The sequence below is a fragment of the Populus nigra genome, chromosome 17 (assembly GCF_951802175.1).
Source record: "Populus nigra chromosome 17, ddPopNigr1.1, whole genome shotgun sequence".
Taxonomy (NCBI): domain Eukaryota; kingdom Viridiplantae; phylum Streptophyta; class Magnoliopsida; order Malpighiales; family Salicaceae; genus Populus; species Populus nigra.
In genome coordinates this window covers 13555107-13571069 of record NC_084868.1, presented here as the reverse complement: position 1 = coordinate 13571069, position 15963 = coordinate 13555107, and the positions used below count along the sequence as shown (strand labels likewise).

Below are 15963 nucleotides of genomic sequence, written 5' to 3'. Positions count from 1 at the left end.
GCCATAATCCTCCATGATCCATACTTCCATCAAATTTCTCTCCCTATCGATGCAAGTCATGACGAGCTTTCCTTGGTATTCAGTAAGTCTAACATCATTGCCCTCAGAGGCTGGCAGAGGAAGTGGGAACAAACAATGACTCTCCTTTTTTACGTCAAATACAAAGACGTTTCTCTTCCAAGTGAGCCAATGAAGTGAGCCATTTACAGATATTTTTGTCATTCGATGAAGGGACTTTTCATGAGGCTACTTCACTTCATCCAACAACTTCTATTTCCAAATTGCTGATTTAAACAACTCGACTCTAATGCAGTGGTACAAAGAGAATTCTTTATGTGAATGAAACTTAGGCTCCGAGAATCTCACAATCTTGTATCGTAAAGGCTTTCACCTTTCAACCATTAGGCTATATTCTATTGTATCAAATCGTGTCTTTGGATTCAGGATCTTTTGCCATTGTTGGATAGAAAGGTTGCCCACATAATAACATGATTTATTATGTGCGCGACAAAGTAGAATTCCTTGATTTGTTGATGACACAATCTCCATGTGCTTTGGAAAAAATCAAAGGGTATTTGTGCATGGGTAGTCAAACCGTTAGTTGAAACAAAGGAAAACTGATATTCATTCCTGTTCATGCTTTGGATAAGGAAACCAGAGACAATGTTGGTTCTTTGGCTTTGTAGCTTTGTGAAAAGGAATTCGTAGGTCAACTTGTTATACTTCTTAGACAAAAGCCTACATTTCCTCACAGTCTCCATTAATAAGCGTGTCAGCACTTCATAGATGGCATCTCTGCATAGGTCACCAGCTGAGTCCATGGTAGAGCAAAGAACCCTATTACCACAAGCTATGTTTCTTGATTGGAGGCTTGAGCGAATCCTTCTTGACATTGACGGATGTTGACAATCTTAATTCTGAAGTGGAAAATAGAATTGGGGGGGACCTTTATTCCAAACTGATGAGCATGCATGTTTAAACATATGAGTGTTCTATATGATAAACTTGTCCTTCAAGGGGTGACATATGGTCGTAACTTTTGTATGATGAAACAAGAATCTTGATTCTTATCTAAACTCTACAATGAAAATTTCCTAAGTGACAGCCATTGTGTCACCCACAAGTCTTAAGTTCAAAATGCTTCGAGAAGGGTTTGTTTTGATGCAAAACAAAAAGTAGGGAGCATACATCCTAAAGGCAAGTTCTAGTTCTTTTATGTGAGACAAAAGGTAGGTTGACTACTTAGGCTCTAAAAGGGGCCTCTTGTTGTCCTAGTGATCGCCCTCGTAAATGCAATATGGCGGCTCAATAGATAATGGGATGGTATATGGACCAATCATTACCAGTCTAAGAACTCAATGAAGAGTTGGGGTTTACACAAACTTAAACCTAGACTAAAAGTTATAAGGTAAGCTGCTAGTCCCCCACTTAACCTAAAGTTTTCCTGTATAAACTCTCACATGAAAAGAATGATGCATGAAACAATTCTATACAATGTATGAACAAATATGTACAAAAATTAAAGCATGTAAATAAAATAAGCATCTTAACGACAAACATGCACAAAACCAACCACAAAAATCAGACAAAACAATGCTTAGTGCACAAGGTCCCTAATGGAGTCGTCATTCTGTCGCACGTATGCGGCGTCGCGGTGATCGCCCACCACCCTCATCAGGTGTTGTATGTCTATCAATTCCAGCAAATATAGGGAGACAAGAAATTCTTGTCTCTTATCAGTGAAAAATAGAATGAGAGTCGACACCTAGTTTTTTTTTTTTTGGTACTAGGAACCCTAACTAGTCTTAGAGATCAGGTACGGAGACTAATTGCGTAAAGAGAAGGTATTAGCACCCCGAATACGCCCTACCTAAGGTAAGCTGCATTGTTTTATTGTCTGATAAAAAACTAAGGTCTTGTCATGTTTTGTAATTGTTGGTCTGTCTATGGTTCAAGAAAAGCCCTTTTTAGTAAGGAGGTTCTTATCTTATAGGTTAAAACCTAGTAGTTCTAATGTATATAAAAGAAATCGCAATTTCTTCGAGAATATAGATTTTTATTTAAAAAAATAGAAAAAAATAAAATGAATTGGGCTGGACTCAGCCTAGCCGCATGGGCTGGGCTGATGTTCCAGCATAAAAAAAAATGAACTGGGTCGGACCTGACCCAATTATACGGGCTGGGCCTGTATTGGCCCAGCTGCAAGGTTGGACTCAGCCCAGCCGCGTGGGCTGGGCTAATGTTCCAGCCCGACAGAACAAAAGAGTTGGTTACTGTGCTGCGCCCAGTAACTAGCCAAAATATAATTAGATAGTTACTGTGCACAGCACAGTAACTAGCTAATTAAACTTCATTTGCTGCAGAACGTGAATTGCTCACGTTCTGCATGCAAATGAAGATGAACAAATAAAAAATGGCAGGGGAGGGGAGAAAGTTACCTGGAGCGGGAAAGCATGGTTGTGGTCGTCAGCGGTGGTGGAAGGTGGTCGGGGCAGCGGCAACTATTTTTTGTTTCAAACAGTAGAGGGAGAGACCAGAGAGTGAGAGGTCACGGTTCTTCCCTACTCTCTGTTATCTTCCCTATTTCCTGCTGTTTGGGATTTCTCCCCATGCGGAACGGTGGTGTTCATGATAGTTGCTCAAAGGAGGCTAAGCACACTGACACACAATATTTAACGTGGTTCGGCAAATCGCCTAAATCCACGGAAGTAGTCTATATTATTAGAGATAGAGAAACAATACAATACACGGAGGAGGATCACATCCACTCAACTCCCATCTCATTGCTACATAGGGCGGCAGCTGCATAGGGCAGCAGCTGCATAGGGCAGCAAGGCTGCTGGTAGCAGCCCTTCTCTTTCTTTCTCTCTTCTTCTCTTTTTTGTTCTTGCTCTCTCTCACACTCCCTCATTTTGTACTGCACTCTTGGTGTCTATTTATAGGCTTCAATGACAACTCCTCTTGCTTCTTTGCCAACAATGGTGGCTGCCAAACTTACCAAACTTACCAAACTTTGACATTAGTCAATGGTTGGTGGCTGCCACCAACAAGCCACCATTGTAGCCTCCTTCTGTGACAATGTCAAGAGACTGCAAATGTTGTCACATAAGTGGCAATATCTCAACAATCACCCCCTTTGCCATTTATGTGGGCAATTGTCTTCTTGCTTCTTCAGCACATGCTTGCATCTTGCAGCTATTCCAAGCTTACCATTCTGAGAGCATCTTTGACCAAGTTTACAGGTACTTGCTAAACCTTTCAATCATTAGAGTAACCAAAGCACACCTTTTCTCACACAAAAGGATCACTACAACCAGATGGTCTGTCACATCACATCTGAAGAGTGTTAACGCTTGTCTCTGGGACAACATTCCCCTTCGAGCGTATCAACCATGCTCGGTCTGGAATGATTTATCAAGCCTCACATCAAGGCTTACAACACCCCCCTCAAACAGAAATTTCTATTTCCAAGTACGACAGTCATAGAGTATTTCAATGTGATCACGAGCTCACCACTCTTCCAAGAGTCTACTCATCCTGGAGTTGCGTTTGCCCTCTGTTCCACTCTAGGAACCACGCCTTACTTCTCCGTGAGTCTCTCGCTCTTAGTTCTAAGAGTCCAGGTAGCTCTCCACCTTTAACCATGGGGGCAGCCCATTAAAGGTTGATCCATATTTGTCTTGATACTCATCATAGCCACTCTATTGGCTATACACTTGTCCATTCATATCTAGCCATTACATCGACTTTGGGGCGTTCTGAACTGGGCTCCTTTCATGGCTCTCACACCTTCTATCTGAGGTGTCTCAACTCGTCTTCATGTGGCGGTTTGAACTTGGGCTCATATTATGGCCCGCACACCTTCTATCTAAGGTGTCTCCGCTGAGTGGAACAAAGGGCAAACGCAACTCCGGGATGAGTAGACTCTTGGAAGAGTGGTGAGCTCATGATCACATTGAAATACTCTATGACTGTCGCACTTGGAAATAGAAATTTTCGTTTGAGGGGGTGTTGTAAGCCTTGATGTGAGGCTTGATAAATCATTCCAGATCGAGCATGATTGATACGCTCGAAGGGGAATGTTGTCCCAGAGACAAGCGTTAACACTCTTTAGATGTGATGTGACAGACCATCTGGTTGTAGTGATCATTTTGTGTGAGAAAAGGTGTGCTTTGGTTACTCTGATGATTGAAAGGTTTAGCAAGTACCTGTAAACTTGGTCAAAGATGCTCTCAGAATCGTAAGCTTGGAATAGTTGCAAGATGCAAGCATGTGCTGAAGAAGCAAAAAGACAATTGCCCACATAAATGGCAAAGGGGGTGATTGTTGAGATATTGCCACTTATGTGACAACACCTGCTATACTTCCCTCTTTTCCTTGTTTCTCTCTTTCTCAGCAAAGACTCCCCTTTATTTCCTTCTCTTTGTTCTTCCCGAACATAAACAATAAACTGCCCCTCTACCTTATGCTTCCCGCTGTTCATCTCTGTTCTCTCTCCTTTCTCTCTATTGTCCCTTTCATTCTTTTTTTCTTTTCTTTTCTTTTCTTTTCTTTTCTTTTTTTTCCTCTCCCCTTTCTGTTATCACCTTCCTCTCTTCTCTATCCCTCTCTTTTTTCTCTTTCTCTTTCCTTCTCTTTCCCTCCTCTGTTCTCCCCTGTTTTTCTTTTCTTCTTCCCTCTAGTTTCTACTGTTTTGGTCCGTTTCTCTTCACTCCTTTCTCTATCGAAAAAAAATCCTCTTGTCTCTCTCTTTTCTCCTCTTTTCTCTCTCAAAAACCCTTATGTTTCTCTCTCTCGGTCCCCCTTTCTTTTCCTCCTTTCTGTCTCAAAAACCCTTTTGTTTCTCTCTCTCGGTCCCCCTTCCCCTTTTTTTCTCCTCTTTCGGGACAGTATTTATAGGGACAGGGGGAGCGGGATCGACCCTGCCCTGTCCCATCGCTACCCATGCATGGGGGGCACAGTTCCCCTGGTCTGTCACGGCGCTGGGAGAGGTGGCCAATGGAGGCGTCGCTTGCAAAGCCCCAGAGCCAAGTTGCCAGAGAAGAAGATAGTTAAGAAGAAAACGTATACAGATGAGCATTACTGACCATTCAGAACCTATTGGTTTCGACATCACTCTACCTCTAGTTTGCGTTTCGTGCTGTGTGTATGTGGATGCCACTGCGTATATTTGCATAAACACATGAATAAAAACATACCTAATAAAAAAGAGATTCTCAACAAGGACGAATCTGATATTCCTGGATTGCTCACATCACTGACCCACCTGGAATCATTAAACAACACTTTCATGTCTATCTTCACATTAAAATTAAATAACATGCCGGCATCACATGATTGCACTTACGTACAATCTCTTTAATCTTGGCAGACTAAAAGTTTGGGCTGGCAGTTCCCTTCAAAATTATTTCCTATCAGAACCCTGACAAGTACACAATGAAACAGTCAGCTCAATGCATGCACCAAATTGTTTTGCTTGATAAATTTAATTAAATCCTCTATAGACTATAACATTGAACTTGACTATGTTTTTTAGAAAAAAAAAATTAACAAATACTTATTAGGAAGCGTGGAAAATTTTCTTTATTAATAACCGGGAACTTATGAAAAAAATCTAGAAAATTTTACTTATTTTTATTTTGTAATTGACTATTTATTTATCACCATTCCATTCTCGCATATGTGCCACCGTATACTATTTGTTCTCTACAAACCTAAAGAGACCTGGGAAGGCAAGTTTTGACGCTGAATTCCCAATCAACCAATCAAGATATCCTTCCAGAATTGCACACAAGGCGTTTTGGAGCTTGTATAAGAGGAACGAAATCCATCTCTAGTGAAACGAAATCCATCTCTCAAAGCAACAAAACATTGATTGGATCTTGTATAAGAGGAACAAATCAATCACTTAAGAAGAGTGTAAGTCGTTATACAAACCAGGGTTTTTTTATTTACTTTTTTCAGAATCAACTCTTGCAATAAGAGTGACTTCTTGATCGAATCCATGCCAATGCCAACAAGGCGTTTTGGGCGAGCTTGGAAGTTGCAGGCAGCCTGACACAAAAATATGCACATTTCTACATAAAAGAAGAAACAAGTAAAAAGCCAAGCGTCCAACACTACTTATCTTTTGAGATTAGTAGTATAGGATGAGTAGATGTAGAGTTGCTCTTTAGGATTACAGATTATAGTTGAAGATTTAGTTAAAAGGAATAGAAGAGAGGGGAACATCTAGGTTAATTATATAGGAAACAAGGATGATGCTCAAGGTTGCTAAGCTAGATGCCTAGAAGATGGCACACCATTAGAATTTGAAGCAAGCATTTGGTGTCCGTTCTGGCACATTCACATAGCTATACAAGCATGGCTATTTATAGACAACAGTATCTGATCCACGCATGTTCTAGACATTTCTTATTATACAACTTTTAGTACTAGTGTAGAATTCATCACTAGGCAATCGACTTATAGTAGACAATTCTAGATTATTATTCAAGACATGATATACTTTCTTTACTAGAAGAAGCATCCACCATACTTGAGAAATGTATTAATTCTCAACGTCATCAACCCAGTCTTGATCACACAACTTCGGAATTTGATGAGAGAGCATTGTCTTTGGGATTGGAAAGGATAGTAACAACTTTGGACATGCTAGGCCTGAGAGTAGGGGACTGATTGATGCACTCCATGGCCAAGTGCAAAAGAGTGAGAGCCTGTTTATTATCAAATCTGGATCCTAACTTCTTATCAACCAAATCCCGAATCCTTCCAGCTTGGTGTAAACGACCAGCCTGAAATTGCAAAACAGGATTGCCTTACTGCTTTTGAACAAGAATTGTCACTAGGGCGCATGTAATCCTGCCAAAATTCACTTACAGTATCTAAAAGGAAGTCAGCTTCCTGGTTTGGAATATATTCAGTATTACTTCTCCCGCTGACTATTTCAAGTACTACAACCCCATAACTGTACACATCTGCTTTAACTGTTATGGCTTTCCCCAATGCATGCTCAGGTGCCATGTATACTCTGTGATAGTTTGAGAGATTAATTAATAGTTAGAGAACGATAAATAAGATTAAAACTTTTTGAGGATGTATTTTTTTGCCTACCGCGATCCCCTTGCTTTGATGGTTGTAAATGGATCTTCCTCATTGTAAATTGTTGCCAATCCGAAGTCTGATAACTTTGCGGTATGAGTTTTATCAAGCAAAATGTTCTTGGCATTTATATTCCCATGAACAATCTTGATTTTGATCCTTTTTTCTTCTTCTTCGTGTAGATACTTCAAACCTTTTGCTATTCCTAGGCAAATATCATATCTAGCTCTCCAATGAAGTTCTGTCTCAGAGTTTGTAATTTTTTGTTCTGTAAATTCAAGGAATTTGTTAGCTGTTAATTTTCCTGCTTAAAAAAATTATCTAGATCGACAAACATTATTTCATTCTAGCTAGGCTAGGATAGTGAAAATATTACCAAACAAGGCTTGATGAAGGGAACCAGATTCCATGTATTCATAAAATAGCAGATGCAGGTCTTTATTGGAATAGCCACCCAACAGTTGAACAAGATTTTCATGACTCAAGGACATCAGGTTGCCGATTTCACTTTTTAATTCATCTTTGTCTTGCTGTTTTGATTGCGGAGAAATCTTTTTCACTGCTAGTTTAATCTGATAGGGCAATTCAGCCTGCAAATTGATACTGAAAATGTAAGATACAATTGTTTCATGACAACTTAACAAATTTAACTGATTATCAATAAATATAACCTTGTATACTACGCCGAAACGTCCTCTACCAATCTCCATTTTGGAGCTGAAATTTTTAGTACCATCTATTATCTGTTGAAGGGTGAAAGATCTTTTCTGGACTTCTATTTGTTTTTCTATTTGCAATGAAAAAACCATCAGAGAATTGCATTAACAGACACATTACCCAGTAACAATCTTTCAAGCAATAAAATGCAAAATGGATATAGATTTTCATATAGTCTCACCTCGCAACTCTCTATTCCCTAGAAATCCCATTTTCCATATGAAAAGAAATAGAAGTAACGGAGCAAATGCACAACCTATGGTGATCCCGGCTATTTGAGAAGCAGACAGCTTCCGATCATGAACATCGAAGTCTGTGTATATCAGACATCAAAATGTAATTTTTTTGCATATGTGAAGGGATAAAACATATTTAAGCAACAAAAAAATTAAGAGATATATGCTTTTTTTACTTGGTGTTACAGAGATGGCAGATACAAGAGGTCCATTCAGAGCTGGTGGGTTAAATAGAGATCCTTTGCCAGCCCAGAAAAAATGAATTTCCAATGGATGGTCATCCACAATTGCAGGGAACTTTTTTTTCCACGCTTCATTTGTACCTTTGGCCTTCTCTTTTATGTTGAAATCCTTCAGTTTTCTCTCACCCTGTAAAGAGAACGAGTACCTTACATGATGGAAATTGCTAGCACAATGAAGCTGTTGCGCAGAATAATTACCTGAATATATACATCGAAAATACGAGTCCCTAAGCTGCTATAGTCTTCATCCTGCGTATAAACAGTTTCAGCAAAGTGAAGTTCCACCGTGTAATTTCCTTTATGCAGACAGAACCCGTAGTATGTCAGAGAAACAGGGCAAAGCCGAGCTGTTTTATATAATGATTCTTCTGAAACAGAAACTCCACAGGTCATGTTTTTGACATAATCGCTTGGGCTGCTGGTTGTTGAGATGAAGCCTCCAGCACAAGAATAAGCCCACTTTCCTGGAATGCTGTAAAAATTTTCTGTTGCATTATCTTCATCATATTGATTCCCTTCAGCGAGAGTGCGTGCCCCACCGCAGTTTATGAACAAGGAATGATCTGCAAAACATTATTTCCATTAGAAGCTGAAAGACTCAGATCCTATAATCTTAATTTAAATTCCATGAATAGACGTATAAAACATACATTTTGATGTGCAGTTCTTGCTCAATGCAAGTATAGAATCCCTATAAAGAACAGAAAACACGCTTGTGAGAAAATTAAAACTCATCAGCAAGCACTCCTACAATACAGAATGTACCAGCATACCTGTTTGGTTCAGTACTAGTTGAACAACAGCAGCATGTAAACAAGTTCAAAGGAAATAAGAACACATACTCACAAGTTGAAATTTGCAATGAAAGAAAATTGCGGAGGACACAAGAGAAACCAAAATCACAGCACATACATATTTGGCTTTCCAGGGCCTGGGATCTTGACTTCTGTTGAATTAGGGTGGGGCGGACCTGGAATGTTATCTATGCTGAAATCTGTGAAGTTATTATACGACAAATCCCTGCAACATAATAATTTTCTTAAGAGACGACATTTTCTTTTTGTTTGCTGGATGAAGATTATTCAATAACATCCTGTACATGTAAAATGGATGCATCGTCTCAAACTTGAGGTTATGGAAACTTACACTTCATCTATGTCCTGAATCCATGGAGGAATTTGCCCATTAAGCTTATTGTTTGTGAGTAACCTGTTAAAAAGTAAAATACCCCAATCTCATAATGGATTCTAAAAAACAACTTACGTTGAGTTTGATTTACTTGAGTTGAAGAATTTAATTCACATACAGTCTATCCAAATCCAAAGATCGTGGGATCGAACCGGTCAAGCTGTTAAAGCTCAAGTCACTGCACGAAGTACATCAAAGCAGTAACATTGCATACTGATAAAACAAAAACTATAAAAAACTATGGAAATTGAAAAAAAAATCATTACTGATTTATATAACGAAAAAGAAACTTACAGGTAATTTAATGATGTCCAATTATTACCAATGTATTCGGGGATTCCACCAGTAAGTGAGCAATTCCTCAGTATCCTGTTAAAAACATTTAATATGTTTTTAGTTTGGATTTATCTATTGACTGTGATTTGTGCATGTAAAATAATTTATTTGTCAAGTGTCACAACCATGTCAAGATAGTATTAGCGGATAATAGAGCATAATACTGAGGCCTAGAAGGAAACAAACCAAGGCAGCCAGCCCTATCTCTCCTGAAAGAGACTTTTTCCTATTTCAGTTTGCCTATGTTTATATAAAGATTGTACTGGAGTTTGCACATATATATACATGTAAAATCCTATACTATAAATATAATCATATACAACTACCCTTTGTTATCTCTCAACAGAAACATGTTTGGCTGGGGAAACAGAAACATAAAATAAATATGTCTGTGGAACAGTTTTGGAGTGAATTGTTGTAGTTCCAAAACAGAAATTACATGGAAACATCCCTGCTGCTTCCAATATCCCTGCTATTCTGTTCTAAGATGGTAACTAAACCTACCTCAAGGAATTGTTATTTCTTTCCATTCTTCTCAAATTCTAACTGTGGGGTTATAAAGTTTCAGGCCCTTAATTAAAATGATCATGAGCAACAAAGAACAGATCACTCACAGGTTATATATGTTTGTCAGATTTGCAAATTCAGGGAAAGAGAAACCAGAGTTATTAAGATCACTCACCCACCTGTAGGGGAAAAAAAAATAGAAACATTTAGGAAAGAGAAAATCTTTATTTGATGAGGGAAATAAAGAAGTACAAGACAGAACAGCAATTACAAATATTGAAGACTGGGCATATTAAAAATTCCAGGAGGCAGCTTCCCTTCAAAATCATTTCCCATGAGGTACCTGTGATCAATAAACTTTTGCTTTTATTTTCTTCTCCGAACAATAAAAATGTTGGTTTTTATTTCCTGTTTTTGGTTTTTGATATTTTTATACGCAAAGTTTTTTGTTATCAATATCACCACACACAATCACCATCCCACCACTAATTAATATCACCTTCATATCATAATCAAGACCACCACAATTTTAATAATATCAGTATCATTACCATGGACATCACAATCACCATTTTTATTGTCACTTCTTCGCTACCACCCTCTATTTTAATATAACTATAAATATTATCATCATTATTTGTTAGCTGTTAATTTTCCTGCTTAAAAAAATTATCTAGATCGACAAACATTATTTCATTCTAGCTAGGCTGGGAAAGTGAAAATATTACCATACAAGGATAGTGAAAATATTATTAGCACCATACTACCCACCACAATTACCATGCCACCACAATGATGCCACTAGTTCACCATCATAATTAAATGTTTCATATTATTAATTTTATATTTTAACTAATAATAATTTTTTAAAATTAAATAAAGTTTGTATAAAAGTCTTTCCTTGATATACCTCTGTTAATATATATATATATATATATATATTGAATGATTTACGCTTAAAATTAACTTTAAAATATGGATCTGTGCAAATAATCTTACAGGGAATAGAGATTCGTCAAATTTGCGATGAACGGTGGTATCGCACCATTCAACTTGTTCCCAGCAACATTACTGCGAAGACCAGCAGAGTTTCTATTAAGCAAAAGGGACCAAATGACTCCTGAATTGTTGGAATGAGGCTAAAAAAACATGCACAAATGCACTTACAAGAGACGCAGAGATGTAAGATCGACAAAACTTTCTGGCAATCGTCCAGTCAAATTGTTGGAATGCAAAGAACTGTAACAAAACAATGACTCCTGAATTTCTTTACTTTTTTTTTAGATATATTTTTAACATAGGATAAGTTGTTATCTCTAGCAACTTACAGTTCTTCAAGATTACTCAAATTTCCAAGTTCTGGTGGAATATAACCAGAGAGTTGATTCTCTTCCAATCTCCTAATTAAATCAAGGAAATTAAGGGATTCATAACGAGCAGAAATGAAATAATAATACAAGATAAATTAAAGGAAATCGGGCAGGTTGAGTTAAGATTATTTACAGTGTAGTGAGATTTAAGAGGTTGCCCAATTCTTTAGGAATTGGACCTGATAACATATTATTCTCCAAAGACCTGGGAAAAAAAAAAAAAATTAAAAATAAGCCTCAGAACTGCAAGAACATTAAAAAAATATTGCAACAATTATACAAATCAACATTGGTAAGTAAGTAACAGAAGAGACTATGATGGAGGCGTTACTTACAGAGTACTGAGGTTTATAAAATTACCCAAAGATGTGGGTATGGATTCAGTCAAGAAGTTCTTATGCAGATCACTATGGTCAGTAAGCAGGACAGTAACCATTCAGTCAATTAGTATTTAATTAATTTAGAGAAGGTTAAAGACAACAAGATAAAGGGCAACACAGCTTACAGTGTTTCCAGAGCCACCAGCTTCCCTAAGGTTGGCGGTATTGGCCCAGATAATTGATTGAGTCCAAGATTTCTGATAAGTATCAGATAAGTTTTTGACTATCACATGGAAAAATAAAATAAAAGATACGATCAATGCTGGATCACTTACAAAGTTTTTAGCCGAGTCAAGTTCCCCAGGGACTCTGGAATGGTACCATGAAGTTGGTTGTTGGAAAAATCACTGTTGAGGTAAGCCCATAAAATAAACATGTTGCCTTGAAAATTATAAAATGCTGAATTGGCCCAAATTTAAGCACGTTTAGGATCAATTCATGAGAAAATCTATGGGATCGAGATCACCTTTGACACAACAACAACATAAGCAAAAAAGCTCTTGAACATTCTTATAGTCGCATTATTCTTATTGGGATAATATTAAGAGATGTTTGGTAAAATTTTCAAAAATGTTTTGAAAGTCACTTTGAAGTGAAAAACTAAGAGGTACAAAACCAAGGGTTTTAGCTTTCGAGTTTTCAAAGGCTATCCAAAAATTATGCGGCTAAAGACAAGAAAAACACGCTAGAAGCACATCTATGTCATTGAAAGACTTTGTAGGTTATATGATGTCGGCTTAAAAAACTAGAAATGGCAAACCATTTTGAGGCAATATCACCTGCTTTCAGGCTTTGATCTAGTGTTACATACAACTATTTGAAGTCACATCAAAACTTTTTTACAAAATACAATCAAACTGCTGTTAATAGTACCAACCACATCGAAAGTCATAGCTAAGAATTTCTAAACCGAGCCATAGCGGGCATGGTAGATATATTAATATCTTTTATTTAACTAGTTACATTTTAAAGGAAAAAAAATAGGGAAAACAATCGCCCATTTATTTTGAATGGTATATTTCATAAAACGAAGTCCTGTAATTTCTTCTTGTTTTTTCTACTGCTGAAAAAAATAGTATGCGGTGGTTTTAGATCAACCCCACAACATATACGTACATATTTTCCAGGTATGTGAGCTCACATAAACGCTCATGAATATTTCCACTCAAGCTCATGCTGAATGTAACTCTGCCAACCAAAAAATAATTCAGTGAAGTTTGGAATCATTGACCAAGTAATTTATTTGTACCTGTACTCCAAGTTCAGGAAAATATTTACACAGAAGTGATGTGACAAATATTGGTGGCCGTTTTATCGCAGTCACATTGGATGGAAATGCTATTATCATCGGACTCTGAGCAGTAAGAACGAGAAATTGAGGGTTTTGGTAACCCCAACTTGGAGATGACTGCTCTAAGAGCATAAACTGCATGCCAGATAGTTTTACAAATAATTAATTCTTGGGCTAATTAGTTCAATAGATAAAAATATGCCTGGAAAAAAAAACGCAAATATTTTCTTCAAAAGTTATTACTTGAATTTAGATTTTAATTATATTGAACCAAAATAGTGTGTATTGTCGGTAAAATAAATCTTGAAATTTATAAATGGTCATTGTAGTTGGTTTCAATAAAGCTTTTCCATGTACTTAATTAGCAATATAAGCTATAGTGCATCGCCTAACATATCGTTATAGAGTTGATGGGTCAATTGACCAATTACCCGACTTGCACTTGAGTTGATAGTTGTACTATTTTTATCTAATATATATGATTATTTTGAACCCTATAAAACAAACCTAATTATGTTATAGGTCTTTATTAATTAATTTTTTGTCTGGATATATCAGCCTTTGTTCCTATTTTTTCTTTTTCAATCATTGTTATTAATTATTAATTTTATTTAACGTAGTCTAACACGGGCTACATAATAATCATGCAAAGTAGATATTTGTTAGTTTTTAAAATAAAAATTAAATACTCAATTGATAATTGTTTAAAAGTGTACCTACTTAGATAGTAAAGATAAAAGTCCGTACAGTCAAATAAAAGAAGAATTAAAAATATATACACTCGATTGAAAGTAAAGTGGAATACTCTTTCACACACGGCTGATCGATTCATCAGCATGCTGTTCACATGTGTTCAATAGAGTCTACCTAAAACACTTATTAGAAAAATATGTATTAAAATTTCACATACATACGTAGAAAAAATAAAAGTTCATACACTTAAATAAAAAAATATCATTAACTCTGCAAACAATAATGGATATAAATTTAGAAAGCATTTAGAATCTCCATCATATATATACGTACTGACTTTTCTTACAAAAGTTAGAATATTTAAAGATCTAAAATCATCTCTAGCCATGAACTTGTGGAGGGAAAGTCAAAAACCTTCTCTTTCTCTTTCCATGAGGTGACAAGGTTTTAAGGTTTCGACAAGAGAAAACAAGAAAAAAACAATTTTCAACTTTTTTTTTAGATTTTGAACAATTAAAATTTTTTTGGAGTCAGACGATATTACTCACCTTCTTCACAAGGTAAGCCTTCATCTGCACCGCAATTGAACTCGTTCCTAGCACGCTGGTATGGAACTGCATCCCTACAACGACGATCGCGAGAATAAGCACAAGATCTACCTTCACTGGGATATCCATCACCTCTCCCATACCCTAGAACTGCAGTGCTCCGAAATCTGAATCCAAAGCCATGTTGACAAAGGAGAAGAAGAAGAAGAACGGAGAGAAAGAAAGGAACTCCCATTTTTTTTTTTTTTCCCAGTTAATCTACAATGTGGAAGATATTGGCTTATTATGGACAAAAAGATTCCCCACATCCAAGAATGTACTATCATGATTTATAAAAGACTAGTGCAAGACTGCTTTTGAACTTTCAATCTGTGTTCCTGGCCCTCAAAAAAGTAACCACAGTGTTTATGTTGGGGAATAGCATTAAGGGCAAGGGGATAAAAATCTGAAAACATATACAATAATGTAATATCTTGATATTTTTTTAATATTAGTGATGGTTAAAATAATTCAAATTAAACAGAAAAAGGAGATTAGAATTCTCAATAATCTGTTTATTATAAGTGCTTAGGGTTAACCTAAATACAAAAAAATTATATATAGGTTAAACTGAAAATATTATTCTATCCTTAATAAATAAAACTAAATAAATATTATTTAACATCTCCTCTCAAACTCACGATGCGGCAGTTACAAGCATGTTTGCTAACTAGAAAATAAAAACGAGAAATGAAATGTGTCTTAGTAAAGAAATTTGCAATCTGCAAAGAAGAAGAAACAAAAGGCAAAGTAATGGTGTCATGCATGAGATGATGACGAGTAAAATGACAATCGATTTCAATGTGCTTAGTTCTCTCATGAAAAACCGAGTTGTAAGCAATCTGAATAGAACTCTGGTTGTCGCAATACATAGGAGTATGATGATAAAAGAAAACTCCTATATCAGCAAGTAACCAACATAACTAAACAATCTCTTTGGTAGTAGATGTCATGGCACGATATTCTGCTTCAGTGGATGATTGAGAAACTATAGATTGTTTCTGGCTTTTCCAAGAAATAAGAAAATCACTTAAAAAGATACAGAACCTGGTAACAGACTTGCGATATGTGGGATCACTACCATGATCAGCATCAGAGTATGCACGCAGCTCCAAGGAAGAGGTGGATGAAAGTAAAAGACTCTGAAAAACAGTACCCTGAAGATATCGCAAAATATGAAGAACAGCTACCCAGTGAACAGTAGTAGGAGAAGCAACAAACTGACTAACAACATGAACAACATATGCAATATATGGACAAGTAATGATGAGATATATCAAGCTCCCAACAATAATACGGTATAAAGTAGGAACTA

General features: G+C 36.7%; 1 protein-coding gene across 4 annotated transcripts; it reads right to left on the bottom strand.

Moving 5' to 3' along the window:
* Positions 1-6198: 6198 nt before the first annotated feature.
* Positions 6199-14886, bottom strand: LOC133676957 (probable LRR receptor-like serine/threonine-protein kinase At1g53440). 4 transcript variants are annotated; one of them, XM_062098777.1, is made up of 26 exons: positions 14610-14885; positions 13356-13503; positions 13194-13265; positions 12353-12424; positions 12203-12274; positions 12033-12104; positions 11831-11902; positions 11656-11727; positions 11495-11566; positions 11327-11398; positions 10599-10670; positions 10435-10506; positions 9779-9853; positions 9603-9662; positions 9443-9505; positions 9209-9316; positions 9070-9084; positions 8947-8987; positions 8495-8859; positions 8231-8423; positions 8000-8131; positions 7773-7888; positions 7478-7691; positions 7114-7369; positions 6880-7030; positions 6199-6794 (listed from the first exon to the last, which is right to left on the bottom strand). In XM_062098777.1, exons 1-26 carry the CDS (start codon positions 14842-14844, stop codon positions 6582-6584), a joined length of 3105 nt encoding a protein of 1034 aa, XP_061954761.1. In that variant the 5' UTR covers positions 14845-14885; the 3' UTR covers positions 6199-6581. The 4 variants fall into 4 exon arrangements, with proteins under 4 accessions (XP_061954761.1, XP_061954762.1, XP_061954763.1 ...); XM_062098778.1 differs by lacking the exon at positions 9070-9084 and having other exon boundaries at positions 14610-14886; XM_062098779.1 differs by lacking the exon at positions 10599-10670.
* Between the last annotated feature and the right edge of the window lie 1077 nt (positions 14887-15963).

Coding starts and splice junctions, on each gene's coding strand:
- LOC133676957 (XM_062098777.1), bottom strand. CDS start 14,844: ATGGGAGTTCCTTTCTTTCTCTCCGTTCTTCTTCTTCTTCTCCTTTGT. Junction 11,903..12,032: donor TTTATAAACCTCAGTACTCT/GTAAGTAACGCC, acceptor TTTTTTTCCCAG/GTCTTTGGAGAATAATATGT. Junction 11,567..11,655: donor TTGAGTAATCTTGAAGAACT/GTAAGTTGCTAG, acceptor GTTTTGTTACAG/TTCTTTGCATTCCAACAATT.